Source organism: Nerophis lumbriciformis, linkage group LG30 (genome assembly GCF_033978685.3).
Source record: "Nerophis lumbriciformis linkage group LG30, RoL_Nlum_v2.1, whole genome shotgun sequence".
In the NCBI taxonomy this organism is placed as follows: Eukaryota; Metazoa; Chordata; class Actinopteri; order Syngnathiformes; family Syngnathidae; genus Nerophis; species Nerophis lumbriciformis.
The window spans coordinates 22,565,980-22,587,015 of NC_084577.2; the positions used below are offsets into that span (position 1 = coordinate 22,565,980).

The 21,036-nt window shown below is 39.3% G+C and overlaps 1 protein-coding gene across 3 annotated transcripts in view; it reads left to right on the plus strand.

The window, feature by feature from the left end:
- LOC133572781 (uncharacterized) overlaps positions 1-21,036 on the plus strand; it is a 213,342-nt gene that overhangs the window by 89,565 nt on the left and 102,741 nt on the right. For 2 of the 3 annotated variants that reach the window (XM_061925797.1, XM_061925799.1), the window contains exon 1: positions 4,037-4,302. In XM_061925797.1, the coding sequence (XP_061781781.1) occupies positions 4,227-4,302 (76 nt within the window). In that variant the 5' untranslated portion in view covers positions 4,037-4,226. Of the gene's footprint in view, positions 1-4,036; positions 4,303-21,036 lie in introns of those variants that run through there. The other variant, XM_061925798.1, reaches the window with a different exon arrangement.

Consider the following 21,036-nt stretch of genomic DNA (forward strand, 5'->3'; position numbering starts at 1 on the left):
TTTCTCCGACTTTCTAGGACGTGTTTTATGCCACTTCTTTTTCTGTCTCATTTTGTCCACCAAACTTTTAAGGTTGCGCATGAATGCACAAAGGTGAGTTTTGTTGATGTTATTGACTTGTGTGGAGTGCTAATCAGACATATTTGGTCACTGCATGACTGCAAGCTAATCGATGCTAACATGCTATTTAGGCTGGCTATATGTACATATTGCATCATTATGCCTCATTTGTAGAATTAAGTCCTCTTAATTAAATTTATATCTCATGACACACTATCTGTATGTAATATGGCTTTTAATATTTTGTGGCTCCAGACAGATTTGTTTTTGTATTTTTGGTCCAATATGGCTCTTTCAACATTTTGGGTTGCCGACCCCTGCCCTAGTCCATCCAATTATCTACCGCTTGTCCCTTACGGGGCCTATCTCAGATGCACACGGGCGGAAGGCGGGTTACACCCTGGACAAGTCGCCACCTCATCGCAGTGCTTACCCCTAGTTTCCGCTCAAAAGCTCTAGCTTAGCGGTTAGCATGGCTTCTTGTATCCTCCCCGGGTGCATAATGTAGCATGTTTAGCTATTCTTAGTTCTCCGGAGATAAAGGTACTTGTAAGGAACAGTTTATTTGTCGCCGTGGAGGCAAGGATTAGTGATTTAGAAGCTGCACTGTTGATTTGGAATTTGATGCCTGCAACATGTTTCAAAAAAGCTGGCACAAGTGGCAAAAAAGACTGAGAAAGTTGAGGAATGCTCATCAAACACTTATTTGCAACATCCCACAGGTGAACAGGCAAATTGGGAACGGGTGGGTGCCATGATTGGGTATAAAAGTAGATTCCATGAAATGCTCAGTCGTTCACAAACAAGGACGGGGCGAGGGTCACCACTTTGTCAACAAATGCGTGAGAAAATTGTTGAACAGTTTAAGAACAACATTTCTCAACCAGCTATTGCAAGGAATTAAGGGATTTCACCATCTACGGTCCCTAATATCATCAAACGGTTCAGAGAATCTGGAGAAATCACTGCACGTAAGCAGCTAAGCCCGTGACCTTCGATCCCTCAGGCGGTACTGCATCAAAAAGTGACATCAGTGTGTAAAGGATATCACCACATGGGCTCAGGAACACTTCAGAAAACCACTGTCAGTAACTACAGTTTGTCGCTACATCTGTAAGTGCAAGTTAAAACTCTCCTATGCAAAGCGAAAGCCTTTTATCAACAACACCCAGAAACGCCGCCGGATTCACTGGGCCCAAACTTATCTAAGATGGACTGATGCAAAGTGTAAAAGTGTTCTGTGGTCTGATGAGTCCACATTTCAAATTGTCAGCAAGACAATGCCAAGCCACGTGTTACATCAACGTGGCTTCATAGTAAAAGAGTGCAGGTACTAGACTGGCCTGCCTGTAGTCCAGACCTGTCTCCCATTGAAAATGTGTGGCCCATTATGAAGCCTAAAATACCACAACGGAGACCCCCGGACTGTTGAACAACTTAAAGCTGTACATCAAGCAAGAATGGGAAATAATTCCACCTGAAAAGCTTAAAAAAATTGGTCTCCTTGATTCCCAAACGTTTACTGGGTGTTGTTAAAAGGAAAGGCCATGTAACACAGGGGTAAAAATGCTCTTTTGCCAACTTTTTTGCAATGTGTTGCTGCCATTAAATTCTAAGTTAATGATTATTTGCAAAAAACTAATTAAGTTTCTCAGTTCGAACATAACGAACGGAAAAGGGTGGAGTACCCTGCCCCAAGTGGAGGAGTTCAAGTACCTCGGAGTCTTGTTCACGAGTGGGGGAAGAGTGGATCGTGAGATCGACAGGCGGATCGGTGCGGCGTCTTCAGTAATGCGGACGCTGCATCGATCCGTTGTGGTGAAGAAGGAGCTGAGCCGGAAGGCAAAGCTCTCAATATATATCGGTCGATCTACGTTGCCATCCTCACCTATGGTCATGAGCTTTGGGTTATGACCGAAAGGACAAGATCACGGGTACAAGCGGCCGAAATGAGTTTCCTCCGCCGGGTGGCGGGGCTCTCCCTTAGAGATAGGGTGAGAAGCTCTGTCATCCGGGAAGAACTCAAAGTAAAGCCACTGCTCCTCCACATCGAGAGGAGCCAGATGAGGTGGTTCGGGCATCTGGTCAGGATGCCACCCGAATGCCTCCCTAGGGCATACTTGCCAACCTTGAGACCTCCGATTTCGGGAGGTGAGGGGTGGGGGCGTGGTCGGGGGTGGGGCGGGGCGTGGTTGGGGGCGTGGTTAAGAGGGGAGGAGTATATTGACAGCTAGAATTCACCAAGTCAAGTATTTCATACATATATATATATATATATATGTGTATATATATATATATATATATATATATATATATATATATATATATATATATATATATATATATATATATATATAAAATATGCAAACAAACTGTGTTTAGATAATTGATTCTTCAAACTTGCATAAATAAATATTAAGGAATATAACATAACTTGGCTTCTGAGAGTTTCAAAATGTAATGAATAAAATGCTAAAGTTGTTGATAAACAAGCAGTTATTTTAATAATTAAATATGGTCATTTTAAATGAATTATTATGATAATTTAAAATCAATTATTTCAAATATGTTTATTTTAATGTATAATTCTATGGCTGGATGTAATAAGGAGTCACGAAAAAATACAAATAAAAATACAATTAATTTTGATGTTTTTAGCAAAATATAGTAAAAATGTATTTCGTTTTTTTTTTTTCAATTAATAAATATATTTATTTTTAGGTAAGATAAACATAATAATACAATTTATCTCTAGTCTGGATGATTTAGTTCTTGTCACCCTGTTGTCCTCCAGTCATGAAAAAAGGCTGTCCTCACTCAGGTCCGCATGGAGCTGGAGGGGGCGTGGCTTCCAGCTCCGGCTGAAAATCGGGAGATTTTCGGGAGAATATTTGTCCCGGGAGGATTTCGGAAGAGGCGCTGAATTTCGGGAGTCTCCCGGAAAATTCGGGAGGGTTGGCAAGTATGCCCTAGGGCACGTCCGACCGGTAGGAGGCCACGGGGAAGACCCAGGACACGCTGGGAAGACTATGTCTCCCGGCTGGGATCCCCCGGGAAGAGCTGGACGAAGTGTTTGGGGAGAGGGAGGTCTGGGCTTCCCTGCTTAGGCTGCTGCCCCCGCGACCCGACCTCGGATGAGCGGGGGAAGATGGATGGAGTTTGAACATTAAATATCTCGTTTTTGCAGTCTATTCAATAGAATATAAGTTGAAAAGGATTTGCAAATCATTGTATTCTGTTTTTTTTTTTTTTTTTTTTAATTTACACAACGTGCCAACTTCACTGGTTTTGGATTTTAGAAAACCTCTGTCCAACTTAAAACCAAGATTTGTGACTGTGGCTTTAAAATAAGGCATCAACTCCCAGAATCCCTCAGTGGAGATACTGCTGTCTGCTGACTGATATACAGGTTAGAAGACAGGAGCCATCATGTTTTGGCCCCCTACGGAACATTCTGCACTTGAGAAATGAGTCACAGGCACGACGTGTCCGTGCTCTCGAGTCCAGTAAATGTCACGGCGGACCAAAGCTCTGTGATTCATGTTGCCACACCGACGCTCGCCATCGCCATCGCCATCCAGACCTGGCTCTCGGGCCGCAGGTTCGCCATGTCATACCATTGGCTCTTAGTGTCTTTTTTGTGTCATGCCAACGGTGTCCTCATCCCTCCAAGGTGACTTGACGTTACTTTTGCTCAGGGTCAAGTGTTTCGAACTCGAGCAGCTGCCGACGCGGAGTTAATTGTCTGGCCGCGAGCGTCTCGTAGCTGACGCTCTCGGATAAGTATGCTTTGTGTCCATGCAAGTGTTTGGCGAGTAGTTCAATTCCTTCTTGATGGGGGACTTTCTCTCTCTCTCTTTCTCTCTCTCTCTTTCTCTCTCTCCCTCCCCTGTCCTTGCTGGCAGCCGCTCTAATACTGTTGGCAAGAGGGACCAGAATAAAAACAGCAACAACAGACACAAGAGGAGGAAAAAAGCAAAGCCATCCAATGAACCGCAGCTTTTGCTGTCTTGTAATCTTATATCTTTTTTTTTTTTGTTAAATAAACTTTTTTTTTTTTTTTTTGTCCCCGCCTCAGCTATCTGGAAGACGACAGGCTCGTGTTAATTAGGTAGCTGAGGATAAAACCGGCTCATCTGGAGAGAGGCGGTGCATTCTGGAGCGAGATGGCTAACGGAAAGGTTCTGCTGCTCCTGCATGGACTTCTCCTGGCGGCGGGGATTCGGCCCACTCTGCAAGGAGGTAAGCAAGCGTGGCACGTCTCTGCCACTGAGAGCAGGTGCAAAGTTTTTTTTTTGTGCATGTTTATTTTTGAACATTTTACAGAGATTTTCCCTTTTATTTTGCACTCTGACCCCAATAATGCTCCTTTTTTGCAGCTTTTTGTAAATGTTAAAAAGGCTTCTTTTTTTTATTTTTTATTGCACACTTGATGAATCACCATGAATAGTTGGGAAATCAAACCTCCGTTAGCACATTGGAAGTCATTCTTGGCACCGTGTTCATATACACACTTCTAATGAGTTGGAGCTCACGCTGAGTGCTCTCTTATGTGTGCAATAGATTCAGTTAGAGCAGTGTTTTTCAACCACTGTGCCGCGGCTTGTGTGCCGTGGGAGATTATCTAATTTCACCTATTTGGGGTAAAAAATATTTTTTGCAAACCAGTAATTATAGTCTGCAAATGACGTGTTGTTGTTGAGTGTCGGCAGAGTAACCGTGTAATACTCTTCCATATCAGTAGGTGGCAGCAGGTAGCTAATTGCTTTGTCGTGATCACAATATGCAGACGACAGCGGGAGGCAGCGTGCAGGTAAAAAGGTATCTAATGCTTAAACTGAAAAATAAACAAAAGGTGAGTGCCCCTAAGAAAAGGCATTGAAGCTTAGGGTAGGCGAGGCAGAATGAAACTAAAACTGAACTGGCTACAAAGTAAACAAAAAACAGAATGCTGGACGACAGCAAAGACTTACAGCATGCGGAGCAGAGAAGGCGTCCACAAAGTACATCCGAACATGACATGACGATCAACAATGTCTCCACAAAAAAGGATAAAAACAACTGAAACAAAAGCAGGTGCGGGGGAATAGCGCTTAAAGGAAGACATGAAACTGCTACAGGAAAATTCCAGCAAAACAGGAAAAGCCACCAAAATAGGAGAACAAGACAAGAACTAAAACACTACACACTGGAAAACAAGAAAAAAAAATCCAAATAAGTCAGAGTGTGATGTGACAGGTGGTGTTTAAAGGCATATCCGACGACTTTTTATTGTCAATATCGAGTTTCATATTTTAATGATTTCTGCTGCTGGTGAGCCTTTGGATTTTTTCAATGAAAAAAATGTGCCTCGGATCAAAAAAGGTTGAAAAACACTGCAATATGCAGACCACAGCGGGAGGCAGCGTGCAGGTAAAAGGATATCTAATGCTTAAACCCAAAATAAACAAAAGGTGAGTGCCCCTAAAAAAGGCATTGAAGCTTACGGAAGGCTATGCAGAACGAAACTAAAACTGAACTGGATACAAAGTAAAGAAAAACAGAATGTTGGACGACAGCAAAGACTTACTGAGGAGCAAAGACGGCGTCCACAAAGTACATCCGAACATGACATGAAAGTCAACAATGTCCCCACAAAGAAGGATAAAAACAACTGAAATATTCTTGATTGCTGAAACAAAGTGGATGCGGGAAATATCGCTCAAAGGAAGACATGAAACTGCTACAGGAAAATACCAAAAATAAAAGAGAAAAAGCCACCAAAATAGGAGCGCAAGACAAGAACTAAAACACTACACACAGGAAAACAGCAAAAACCTCAAAATAAGTCAGGGTGTGATGTGACAGGTGGTGACAGTACACCTACTATGAGACAAGAGCTGTAGTGATGCATGCTTGGTTATGCTTTAAAGTCATATCCAACAATTGCTACGACGACTTTTTACCGTCAACTGTTTTTTGTTTTTTAATGTTTCCCGCTGGTGGTGTGCCTCCGCATTTTTTCAACGCAAAAAATGTGCCTTGGCTGAAAAAAGGTTGAAAAACACTGAGTTAGAGGAGTAACCTGCGCCATTGAGAGCTTGTTGCAGGGAATATTTTAGTTAGACAGACTCATTTGGGGCAAGAAATACACACTTGTGCAAATGTATGCCTGCATTTGTCACATTAATACCTTCTAGTATGCTGACTCAGTCAAACATGCAACCTGGTTATATTTTGTGTAAAGCACTATGCAGAAAAAAATCAATACACATCCAAAACACGGTTCTTATTCACCCCTTTTCCAAACTGATTTATAATTTGAAAATAATTGATTTTATCATAGTAAATGTGCATTAATTTTCAGTTTTTTTGAGGTCTAGAAAGCAGTCTTTGCCATTAAGTTGAATGTGCCACACTGCAAAAACTGAAATCTAAGTAAGATGAAATATCTCAAATAAGGGTGATATTTGCTTATTTTCTGTCTGATAAGATAATTCTTCTCACTAAGCAGATTTTATGTTAGTGTTTTACTTGTTTTAAGGGTCCTAAATGATCTCAGTAAGATATTACAGCTTGTTGCTGAGATTTGATGACCTGTATTGAGTAAAACATGCTTGAAACTAGAATATCAACTGTTGCAAAGCTGTGTCATCAACACTCACAAGTAGGGATGTCCGATAATGGCTTTTTGCCGATATTCCGATATTGTCCAACTCTTAATTGCCGATACCGATATCAACTGATACTGATATATACAGTCGTGGAATTAACACATTATTATGCCTAATTTGGACAACCAGGTATGGTGAAGATAAGGTCCTTTTAAAAAAAAAAATTAATAAAATAAAATAAGATAAATAAATTTAAAAAAAATTCTTGAATAAAAAAAGTAAAACAATATAAAAACAGTTACATAGAAACTAGTAATTAATGAAAATGAGTAAAATTAACTGTTAAAGGTTAGTACTATTAGTGGACCAATCATGTGTGCTTACGGACTGTATCCCTTGCAGACTGTATTGATATATATTGATATATAATGTAGGAACCAGAATATTAATAACAGAAAGAAACAACCCTTTTGCGTGAATGAGTGTAAATGGGGGAGGGAGGTTTTTTGGGTTGGTGCACTAATTGTAAGTGTACCTTGTATTTTTTATGCTGATTTAATAAAAAAAATAAAATAAAAAAACAACAACAAAAACGATACCGATAATTAAAAAAAAAAACGATACCGATAATTTCCGATAGTACATTTTAAAGCATTTATCGGCCGATAATATCGGCAGGCCGATATTATTGGACATCTCTACTCACAAGTATAAAACTACTTTTTTAAAGTAATAATTTCTTATTTCAAGCATGAAAAAAAATGTTTTTAACATGTAACATTTCAAACAATTTTGGACAGAAATTGTTCATGCACATTCAGATAAATTCTTCAAAATTACAATTAAAAAAATGTTGCCTTGTTGCCTTTCCATTAAGAACAACAAATTAGTTTTTAGTGTAAGTTTGCTGGTTTCAAGAAATGTAATGGCGAGTGCATATCATTATGTCAAGATAATGGCACTAGCATTTACTTCATTTAAGAATATTTTTCAACATATCGAGCAAAAAGGTCTCGTTTTTTTTTTCTACCAAGAAAAGTGCACTTGTTATTAGTGAGAATTTACTTATTTTAAGGTATTTTTGGGTTCATTGAGGTTTGCTAATTTTACTTGTTTTGGAAAGTCTTGACAAGCCGAATTTTCTTGTTCTATTGGCAGATAATTTTACTTAGTTCAAATAAAATGCCCCTAATTTTTTTTCTTCTTCTTGTTTTTCAACACTGACTTTTTGCAGTGCAGGGAATATTTTCGTTAGACCGAATCATTTGGGGCAAGAAATACACACTTGTGCAAATGTATGATTATGATCTATGCCTGCATTTGTCACATTAATATATTCTAGTATGCTGATTCAGTCAAACATGCAACCTGGTTATAATTTGTGTAAAGCACTTTTTGGTACAATATGCAGAAAAAAAAATCAATACACATCCAAAACACTATTCTTATTCACCCCTTTTCTGAACTGATTTATAATTTGAAAATAATTGATTTTAATATATCTCAATCATAGCAAAATATGCATTAATTTCAGTTTTTTTCTGAGGTCTAGAAAGCAGTCTTTGCCATTAAGTTGAATGTGCCAGTTTTGTCTTTTGTTGAGTCCTACAAAGTGTTTATACTGTAAGTACATCATGATGTGCAGTGCTGTTTTTAAATTACTGTAAGTCTTGAACTATAGAAAGTATTTGAATGGTTGAAATCTGCACTTTTGGGTGTTATAGGAGTTATTACGGTAATCTACGTCACAGCAGCTCAGACGGGGAACAAACCAGAGTGGGCGGGGTTTGTTTTCAGAGCAGTTTGTTTTCAGAAACAGATGCGGAAGCACATTTTTACGTGATAATATATCATATTGTAGGTGTGTATTACACATTGCATTCAAATGTTGCAGGTTTTTTTTTTACAATTTTGTTGTGTTTTGCTTGATTATAAAAGATACACAACTATCGAGGAGCTGGTCTGAGAAGTAAAAGAGGAGCGACGTTCATATGTTAATATTCAGTGTTTTATTGTTCGTAGTTAATATTGTAAAGCCCACTTTCTTTATTTTAATGTACATTTTGGGTGTCCCATTCAGGAAAAGACTGTAAAATTCCATTGCGGTTTTTTTGAGATGGTCTGTCATAACTTTTTTAGAACTCTATTGGATATTGTAACTTTTGGTATTAGTGTTCCTGAAAAAAAGGGACCCAAACACACATACTGTACAGCAGGTTTTTACAGCTAAATGTGTACCGTATTTTTCGGAGTATAAGTCGCTCAGGAGTATAAGTCCCATTTTTGGGGGAAAATGTATTTGATAAAAGCCAACACCAAGAATAGACATTTGAAAGGTAATTTAAAATAAATAAAGAATAGTGAACAACAGGCTGAATAAGTGTACGTTATATGAGGCATAAATAACCAACTGGTATGTTAACGTAACATATTATGGTAAGAGTCATTCAAATAACTATAACATATAGAACATGCTATACGTTTACCAAACAATCTGTCACTCCTAATCGCTAAATCCCATGAAATCTTATACGTCTAGTCTCTTATGTGAATGAGATAAATAATATCATTTGATATTTTACGGTAATGTGTTAATAATTTCACACATAAGTCGCTCCTGAGTATAAATCGCACCCCCGGCCAAACTATGGAAAAAACTGTGATTTATAATCCGAAAAATACCAGCTCTTCGACATACAGTACAGGCCAAAAGTTTGGACACACCTACTCATTGAATGCGTTTTCTTTATTTTCACGACTATTTACATTTTAGATTGTCACTGAAGGCATCACAACTATGAATGAACACGTGGAGTTATGTACTTAACACAAAAAAAGGTGAAGTAATTCTAGTTTTGTCAAAATAGCCACCCTTTGATCCAATTACTTTGTCGCACACTCTTGGCATTCTCTCGATGAGCTTCAAGAGGTAGGCACCTGAAATGGTTTTCGCTTCACAGGTGTGCTTGAAGCTCATGGAGAGAATGCCAGGAGTGTGCAAAGCGGTAATCAGAGCAAAGGGTGGCTATTTTGAAGAAACTAGAATATAAAACATGTTTTCAGTTATTTCACCTTTTTTTTGTTAAGTACATAACCCCACATGTGTTCATTCATAGTTTTGATGCCTTCAATGACAATCTACAATGTAAATAGTCATGAAAATAAAGAAAACGTATTGAATGAGAAGGTGTGTCCAAACTTTTGGCCTGTACTGTATATATATTTTAAATACAGTTGAAATACAATATAGGCAATAAATAACATGTCGAAAATAAACTTGGGATGTTCCGATCTGGGATTTATGCTGCCGATTCCGATACCAATCATCCATTAATGAGATTGGCTGATATCGATCACATATATTAACTATACATTTTCCGATTTATTTATGGTAAGTGCTATTGACAGTTTAATACGGGTGGACAAAAAAAATTCATATTCATCCTTTTTATAAATCCGTTAAATAATTATAATTTTGTTATAAGAATATGCATTAATTTCAGTTTGTCTGAGGTGTAGGAAGCAGTCTTTGCCATGAAGTTGAATGTGCCAGTCTTGTCTTTTGAGTCCTACAAAGTGTTTATACTGTAAGTATTGACACACCAGTTGTTTGATATATCCATTTTAAATACAGTTGAAATACAATATAGGCGATAAATAACATGTCCAATATAAACTTGGGATGTTCCGACCTGGGATTTATGCTGCCGATTCCGATACCAATCATCCATTAATGAGATTGGCTGATATCGATCACATGTATTAACTATACGTTTTTCGATGTATTTATGGTAAGTGCTATTGACAGTTTGATACGGGTGAACAAAAAAAATTCTTATTCATCCCGGTTCTAATTGATTCATCCTTTTTATAAATACATTAAGTAATTATAATTTTGTTATAAGCATATGCATTAATTTCAGTTTGTCTGAGGTGTAGGAAGCAGTCTTTGCCATTAAGTTGAATGTGCCAGTCTTGTCTTTTGAGTCCTACAAAGTGTTTATACTGTATTGACACACCTGCTGTTTGATATATCTATTTTAAATACAGTTGAAGTACAATATTGGCAATAAATAACATGTTGAAAATAAACTTGGGATGTTTCGATCTGGGATTTATGCTGCCGATTCCGATACCAATCATCCATTAATGAGATTGGCTGATAGCGATCACATATATTAACTATACATTTTCCGATTTATTTATGGTAAGTGCTATTTACAGTTTAATACGGGTGGACAAAAAAATTTAATTGATTCATTATTTTTTTTAAATCCATTAAAAACTAAAAAATAATTTTTTGTTAATATATATTTTTAAAACAGGTTTTTAGGCCATCTCAATGCAACCGGAAGAAGGTTTTCTAACCTTTCTTGAAAATGTTACGATATGATTATTATACCAAATAAAACATTGCGAGAGTCTGTTTGAACAGACAAACGAGTCGTGCCCAAAGATTTAAACCCCTGATATGCGTCTCACCCAACTTGGCCAAAAGGTGTGCTCCAAAAATGTCCACCCCTTCACAACCTATGCATAGGTTTTTCCAATAAATGTTCCCATTTGTAGGAATAATGCTGCATTAAATACAATATACATTAGGTACACTTGCACAATCTAATGCAGGGATTTTCAACTGAATTGTTCTAGGAGCTACATTTAGGGAAGAACTGGGGGACCCGGAATTCTCCCTTCAATATTAGTTTAATTTGTGTATATTTCGAGAACAAATGCCCCTGTTTTTTAAGGACCTTTTGCAAAAAAGCTAGCCAAAGATCGTGTCTATGACGGCACTCTGAAAGTTTTTAAGAATCCATTGCAAAAATGTGAGGCTCTCACTTTAACTGAACTTGTTAAAAAAAGCCCAAATGATGAAAAAGTGAGGACTTAAAATGGAACCTTGAGGAACGCCACTAGTATGACTAAGATAGTTGAACAAATGAGTGACTGTATCTGAAGTAAACAAGCTACAGCAACACCTTAGTTACATAAATCACATTGCGAAGAAACTGCCAAAAAGAAGAGGACTTAAGGGGGTGCCTTGAGGAACACCTCACTAATGTAAATCACAAGTTTAGACCAGGTGTTTTATGTTCGCGAGCAAGGTTCAAATGTCAACGCAAGGATGTGCCAATGTGCTTAAAGTGGTCCAAGTCCCTCTAAACCAGTGTTTCTTGACCATAGGGCTGCCAGAAATGATCTGTTTCGCATCTGTGGTCTGTTGTAATACACTTTTCCACCACTTGGGGCAGTAATGACAATATCAAACAGAAGAAAAAATATGACTCAAGTGTTGAGGCTGTACTTTCATCTGCACTTTAATTTATTTAAGAAACATATATGTATTATCAATTTAGCTAGAACTACTTTTATCACTGTAATTGTATGCACATTTATTTTTAATCCGTTTTTATTAAATCCCTTCTTTTGCAGTTAGATCTAATTTTTGTAATCAGGCTGACCTAAGCCTGAGAAAAAAATATTTTTAATATCATCACAAGGTTTATACTGTTTAACTGTAAGTATCTTAGATATGAAAACTATTAAAATCAGGACTAAGATGACTAATTCAGTGTTAACCTTTCAGTGGGTCCCGAGGCCCCTCTGTAGTGGAAAAGTTGTGCCCCAAGGTCAAAAGGTTAAGCACCCTTGCTTTATACGACAGGCGTACTGTCTTTTGCAAGAATGTTTGCCTCTCAAGTTTTTGTAGTGATTTCCGGCCCTGATTTGGCCCCCAAGCTGCCTGTTAATTAGCACTGATCTAATGAAATTAAAAACAAAAGATTTGATTGACACTTTTAGCTGATTACTCATGTAACAGGAGTGGGAAACAATAAAGATATGGCGATAAATCCATTTATTTCATTTCAATGGCAGTAAGTAAAACTAATATTTATGTTTTGGGTCAATCGTAACTGAAGAATGACGTCCGCAAGAGACTTCTGGACAGGAAAGTTGCAAGAAACTCGATCCACTTTCTGTACATTTTTGCAATAAACAAACATCTCATCAAACAAATAATTTGAATTACGTTTGTTTTTGGTTTTTTTGACTGAGTTTGTCCAAGGAAATGTGAATTTTTGTATTGGATATACTGTTTTTAAGTGTACCTAATGTTGTGGCTTGTGTTTACTGCAACTTACAATATGGAGACAAGATGTCAGATTGAGTCTTCACTGCCTTGTTTTCTGGCTGTTGTCGCTTGCAACTACCATATGTCTTACTTCTTTTAACCACCACTTGAGTTTAAAACGGAAGCAGCAGCTGCGTCCCATGCTGGTATCACACATATGCCAATGTTCTTGTTTAAAACTCCACTTTTTTTTTTTTTTTGCAGGAAAAAGGGTGTGGTATTTATTTCAGACCATACACAAAGACTGTGTATGTAGACCATGTGTGTTGCTCTAAAGTGACCCGGCAAAGGTATACTTAAAGAACTCCACGGTGCAGGGTTGCCACTCCCAATACACGGATCACACCAGCTGTGTGTAGGGCCCCGTTTTGCATGGATAATGTATTCCTAGCCCCCTCCTGCTTCGTCACTAAAGTCTACAATGGTAAATTTGCCTAGGAAACAAATTATATACCGTATTTTTCGGACTATAAGTCGCAGTTTTTTTTCATAGTTTGGCCGGGCTCCAGTGCGATTTATATATGTTTTTTTCCTTCTTTATTATGCATTTTCGGCAGGTGCGACTTATACTCCGAAAAATACGGTATTTATTTTTTTGCACTAGAAAATACATTAATTCTTTTAGTCCTAAACAATCAAAATAAATCAGTGTATTCTCATACATTCATCAAAAAAATATTTACTTTTAACTAGGGATGTCCGATAATATCGGACTGCCGATATTATCGGCCGATAAATGCTTTAAAATGTAATATCGTAAATTATCGGTATCAATTTCAAAAAGTAAAATTTATGACGTTTTAAAACGCCGCTGTGTACACGGACGTAGGGAGAAGTACAGAGCGTCAATAAACCTTAAAGGCACTGCCTTTGCGTGCCGGCCCAGTCACATAATATCTACGGCTTTTCACACACACAAGTGAATGCAAGGCATACTTGGTCAACAGCCATACAGGTCACACTGAGGGTGGCTGTATAAACAACTTTAACACTGTTACAAATATGCGCCACACTGTGAACCCACACCAAACAAGAATGACAAACACATTTCGGGAGAACATCCGCACCGTAACACAACAGAACAAATACCCAGAAACCCTTGCAGCACTAATTCTTCCGGGACGCTACAATATACACCCCCCGCTACCCTCCCACCCCCCACCCCAACCCCGCCCACCTCAACCTCCTCATGTCCCAAATTCCAAGCTGCTGTTTTGAGGCATGTTAAAAAAAATAATGCACTTTGTGACTTCAATAATAAATATGGCAGTGCCATGTTGGCACTTTTTTTCCATAACTTGAGTTGATTTATTTTGGAAAACCTTGTTACATTGTTTAATGCATCCAGCGGGGCATCACAACAAAATTAGGCATAATAATGTGTTAATTCCACGACTGTATATATCGGTATCGGTTGATATCGGAATCGGTAATTAAGAGTTGGACAATATCGGAATATAGGATATCGGCAAAAAAGCCATTATCGGACATCTCTAATTCTCATACATTCATCAAAAAAATATTTACTTATAACATTAACTGTTCCTTGTTTTAAAACCATAGTCAATTTTATTGTCAATTCTTCACATGTACAAGACACACAAGAAGTCGAAATTAATTTTTTTTTAGCACAATCCCACTCAAGAGCAGACAAACATTACAGGAAGACAGAACAGGACCACTGACGGCGCCCCCTTTTTAAAAAGGTGGGAAACGGGTAAACATTGGGGGTGGGGGGATGAGTAAAAAAAAAAATTCAGTTTAAGGGTGTGACAAAAAACCTCAATAATTATAAAAATGGGACCCATTCTCTCCCTGCTTGGCACTCAGCATCAAGGGTTGGAATTGGGGGTTAAATCACCAAAAATAATTCCCGGGCACGGCCACCGCTGCTTCCCACTGCTCCCCTCACCTCCCAGGGGGTGAACAAGGGTGATGGGTCAAATGCAGAGGACAAATTTCACCACACCTAGTGTGTGTGTGACAATCATTGGTACTTTAACGTTTAACTTTAACATAGCACACATAAACTAGTTACAAAGAAGTCACAAGACTTGCAACAAAGGGGGTGGGAGTGGGGGCTACGGAGGCAGGCTGCTGCTATCTAAGCGCTGCCTAGCCGTCATCACCTAGTGGGTGCGGTTTACGTACCGGCGCGCTCTTTAGTCCGGAAAATACACTACTTGCAGTGTAAACTTTCAGTGGCCTAGTGGTTAGAGTGTCAGCCCTGAGATCGGTAGGTCGAGAGTTCAAACCCCGGCCGAGTCATACCAAAGACTATAAAAATGGGACCCATTACCTCCCTGCTTGGCACTCAGCATCAAGGGTTGGAATTGGGGGTTAAATCACCAAAATTGATTCCCGGGCGCGGCCACCGCTGCTGCTCACTGCTGCTCACTGCTCCCTTCACCTCCAAGGGGGTGATCAAGGGTGATGGGTCAAATGCAGAGAATAATTTCGCCACACCTAGTGTGTGTGTGACAATCATTGGTACTTTAACTTTAACTTATAACTTTAACATAGCACACATAAACAAGTTACAAAGAAGTCACAAGACTTGCAACAAAGGGGGAGGGAGTGGGGGCTACGGAGGCAGGCTGCTGCTATGTAAGCGCTGCCTAGCCGTCATCACTAGAGGGTGCGGTTTACGTACCGGCTCGCTCTCTAGTCCGCAAAATACAGTACTTGCAGTGTAAACTTTCAGTGGCCTAGTGGTTCGAGTGTCCGCCCTGAGATCGGTAGGTCGAGAGTTCAAACCAAAGACTATAAAAATGGGACCCATTACCTCCCTGCTTGGCACTCAGCATCAAGGGTTGGAATTGGGGGTTAAATCACCTAAATTGATTCCCGGGCGCGGCCACCGCTGCTGCTCACTGCTCCCATCACCTCCCAGGGGGGTGATCAAGGGTGATGGGTCGAATGCAGAGAATAATTTCGCTACACCTAGTGTGTGTGTGACAATCATTGGTGCTTTAACATAGCACACATAAACAAGTTACAAAGAAGTCACAAGACTTGCAACAAAGGGGGAGGGAGTGGGGGCTACGGAGGCAGGCTGCTGCTGCTATCTAAGCGCTGCCTAGTCGTCATCCCCAGTGGGTGCGGTTTACGTATCGGTGCGCTCCCTAGTCCGGAAAATACGGTGCTTGCAGAAAAATCTGAAAAATCTGAACCATGATAAACATTCTGAATTTATTTCATCCATCCATTCTTTCATTCTCAAAATAATCTTACTTATCTCATCATATGAAATATGACTTACATCAATTATTATTCATTTATTTATTTTTATTGTGATTACTTATGGAGTACAAACCCCGTTTCCATATGAGTTGGGAAATTGTGTTAGATGTAAATATAAACGGAATACAATGATTTGCAAATCCTTTTCAACCCATATTCAATTGAATGCACTACAAAGACAAGATATTTGATGTTCAAACTCATAAACTTTATTTTTTTTTTTTGCAAATAATAATTAACTTAGAATTTCATGGCTGCAACACGTGCCAAAGTAGTTGGGAAAGGGCATGATCACCACTGTGTTACTTCACCTTTTCTTTTAACAACACTCAATAAACGATTGGGAACTGAGGAAACTAATTTTTGAAGCTTTGAAAGTGTAATTCTTTCCCATTCTTGTTTTATGTAGAGCTTCGGTCGTTCAACAGTCTGCTGTCGTATTTTACGCTTCATAATGCACCACACATTTTTGATGGGAGACAGGTCTGGACTGCAGAGGCCAGGAAAGTACCCGCACTCTTTTTTTTTACGAAGCCACGCTGTTGTAACACGTGCTGAATGTGGCTTGGCATCGTCTTGCTGAAATAAGCAGGGGCGTCCATGAAAAAGACGGCGCTTGGATGGCAGCATATGTTGTTCCAAAACCTGTATGTACCTTTCAGCATTAATGGTGCCTTCAGAGATGTGTAAGTTACCCATGCCTTGGGCACTAATGCACCCCCATACCATCACAGATTCCATTTATATCTAACACAATTTCCCAACTCATATGGAAACGGGGTTTGTATATTGTGAATAAATTGAGAACAGGAAGTGAACAAAAGTTTTACCAACTGTTATGTAAAAGAAAAGGGGTAGGATTAAATAAGCTCTGCTTCTTCCTACTCCTTTTCGAACATGTTGAAAAGAGAAACTGGATTTAGACGATACCGCCACGGACTTTCACCACAAATCATACTTGCCAACCCTCCCGGATTTTCCGGGAGACTCCCGAAATTCAGCGCCTCTCCCGAAAACCTCCCGGGACAAATTTTCTCCCGAAAATCTACCGAAATTCAGGCGGAGCTGGAGGCCACGTCCCCTCCAGCTCCATGCGGACGTGAGTCCGCTTTCCCACAATATAAAGAACGTCTACAGTAAAGCAGTCCGTCTGCCGTAAACAGCAATGTTGTGACACTCTTAAACAGGACAATACTGCCATCCAGTGCATTTGATGAAAGCACTTTTGTGCGTGCCACACAGCAATGCATCATCAGAGAGGGTGTTGGTTAGAAAGATAGTGACAGAGAATAGAACAAGGATGGACAATTCAACCCTTAACTCAACAATGAGTAGATAGATGAGTGTTGTGTGTGTATATGTGTAAATAAATGAACACTGAAATTCAAGTATTTATTTTATTTATATATATATATATATATATATATATATATATATATATATATATATATATATATATATTAGAGATGCGCGGATAGGCAATTATTTCATCCGCAACCGCATCAGAAAGTCGTCGGGGTATGGGCCCAACGCTCCAGCGCCATCCATTTTCAGGGCTAGTTGATTCGGCAGGTGGGTTGTTACACACTCCTTAGCGGGTTCCGACGTCCATGGCCACCGTCCTGCTGTCTATATCAACCAGGGTGAGCCCCACCCCTTTCGTGAGCGCACTGCGCGCGGAGTGACCCCTGTTACGCGCCCCCGGCAACAGGGGTGGCGGGCAGGTAAGCTGCGCGGGCGGAGCGCGCGGAGTGACCCCTGTTACGAGCCCCCGGCCACGGGGGTGGCAGGCAGGTAAGCTGCTTACCTGCTGCGCGTGACGCCGGCCGCGGCGAAGGCGGACGAGGCGGGGTGTCGGTGCGGTGGGCGCGGTGGTGACCCTGGACGTGCGTCGGGCCCTTCTCGCGGATCGCCTCAGCTACGGCTCCCGGTGGGGCCCTCTCGGGGGAAGGGGCCTCAGTCCCGGACCCCGGCGAGGCGTCGGGGGCCTTCTCCGCTCCGTAAAAGTGTCCATCTCTTTTTTTTTTCTTTCTTCTGTTGTGGCATATGCAGCAGGTGCCTGCTCGTTTTTCGTATGTGGGTAACAACATTTAACTATGTATATATATTTCCGAATTGGTTTAACTGCCACCCGCCTGAATCTATTTAAAATCTAATTTTTTTTTATTTCAACCGCCCGACCCGACCCGCGGATAAAATCTAATTTTTTTAAATTTCATCCGCCCGATCCGCGGATAATCCGCGGACTCCGCGGTTGTGCCCGCAAACCGCGCATCTCTAATATATATATATATATATATATATATATATATATATATATATATATATATATATATATATATATATATATATATATGTATGTGTGGGAAAAAAATCACAAGACTATTTCATCTCTACAGGCCTGTTTCATGAGGGGGGGTTCCCTCAATCATCAGGAGATTTGCGCTCTACTACGGTATCGAGCACTATTTTTTGGATAACCTTATTAAGACATATATATATATATATGTATATATATATATATATATAGCTAGAATTCACTGAAAGTCAATTATTTATTTATATATATATATATATATATATATATATATATATATATATATGTATATATATATAAAGAAATAATTGACTTTATATATATATATATCCATCCATGCATCCATCCATCCATTTTTTACCGCTTATTCCCTTCGGGGTCGCGGGGATATATATATATATATATATATATATATATATATATATATATATATATATATATATATGAAATACTTGACTTGGTGAATTCTAGCTGTTAATATACTCCTCCCCTGTTAACCACGCCCCCAACCATGCCCCAACCACGCCCCCCGCACCCACCCCCCCACCCCTCACCTCCCGAAATTGGAGGTCTCAAGGTTGGCAAGTATGCCACAAATAGATTGGCAATCTGTGGGAAACACAGTAAATACAAGTTGGATTAAAAAAATGTGGGGGAAAAAAAACCTATAATGGGGGGTTCCCACAAATTGGTTCCCGTTTTGTGCACCAGGTGTATCAATAGAGTCTGTCCTGACAGCATGAAGCTACTCTGTCTTCCCCTCGAATGTAAAAGCAGCAGACGACAGACATGTTTATTTGATAGCTTCATTTCAAGACTTTACAGCTTATCTGTTGCAGACAGAGAGAGACATTGTGTGCGCGCATGCCATTCCTCCCACTCTCCCTCACTATGTTTACTTTTGATCCCTTTTTTTTTTTTTTTTTTTTTTACACTACTCTGATTTCTCTCTCAATCTCAGCTCGGACCGCAAACCGCCCAAAAAAATATCACAGCACGTCACATCTCACCGTAACCGTTTCTGACGTATTTATTTGTGAACGTCTCTTTTGGAGGAGTCATAAATTCTAGCTGGGTGCTTTTCACCAAACTCAAAATATGCAACACCAGCCAATAAAGGAACCATTAAATTTGGAGCCGATCAATCTTTTTTTTTTTTTTTTTACACCGAATATGGTGGTCCTTCCCTTTCCCCGCAGGATTCTAAGGATTAAGTGGAAACAGGTTTTACTTGGCGGAGGGCTTGTTTAGTATTCTTCATCCTCCCCATGCAAGTGGCATTATAAGATACAGTGAGATTCAATAAAAAGTATCACTTTTTTTTTCTTCCAACTGTCCATTGCTGCTTTCTCCTCAAACTATGTAGCAGGTCTGGGGACAATAATTATCAGTGTTGGCTTAGGGTGAATTTATTCAAAGTTCTTACTAGATCCACCCATAACATCATGTGGTTCTCAAACCAGCTCCATCTGTGTGTGTGTGTGTGTAAGTGTGTAAGTGTGTGTGCTCCAACTTGAAGAAAAAAGTGAACTCTGCAAAGTCCAAGGGTCAAGTATCTGTGAATAACATGAACATTGTCGGCACTACTTTCAAAACACCGGCGCCCCGTTTACACTGCATAACAAATCTGATTAAAAAATGTTTTTGGGCCAGTCTAAACGCTTCAAAGTGCTTCTAATCCGATCTTTTCACATCAGATTCAAGCCACATTGACTACGTTTTCCACTGCAAGCCCAAATCTGATTTATTTTTTAAATTTAAAAAAAAAATCTGAGGCAACTTGAGGGTTCCAGGTTCGATTCCCGCTTCCGTCAACCTAGTCACTGCCGTTGTGTCCTTGGGCAAGACACTTTACCCACCTGCTCCCAGTGCCACCCACACTGGTTTAAAGGGGAACATTATCACAATTTCAGAATGGTTAAAACCATTAAAAATCAGTTCCCAGTATTCGGTACTATACCGCCTCTAAAAAGTATATTTTTTATTTATATCATGTTTATAAACTATATATGTCCCTGGACACATCAGGACTTTTATTATGACCAATGTATGATTATTGGTATCGGATTGGTACCCAAATTTGTGGTATCATCCAAAACTAATATAAAGTATCCAAACAGAAGAATAAGTGATTGTTACATTTTAACAGAAGTGTAGATAGAACATGTTGAAACTGAAAATAAGCAGATATTAACAGTAAATGAACAACTCGATTAATAATACATTTTTACAGCTTGTCCTTTTTAATGTGGACAAAATAATAGAATGGAAAATGACACAATATGTTACTGCATATGTCAGCAGCTAAATTAGGAGCCTTTGTTTGTTTACTTACTACTAAACGACAAGTTGTCTTGTATGTTCACTATTTTATTTAAGGACAAACTTGCAATAAGAAACATATGTTTAATGTACCCTAAGATTTTTTGTTAAAGGGGAACATTATCACAATTTCAGAAGGGTTAAAACCATTAAAAATCAGTTCCCAGTGGCTTATTTTATTTTTCGAAGTTTTTTTCAAAATTTTACCCATCACGCAATATCCCTAAAAAAAGCTTCAAAGTGCCTGATTTTAACCATCGTTATATACACCCGTCCATTTTCCTGTGACGTCACATAGTGAAGCCAACACAAACAAACATGGCGGAAAGAACAGCAAGCTATAGCGACATTAGCTCGGATTCAGACTC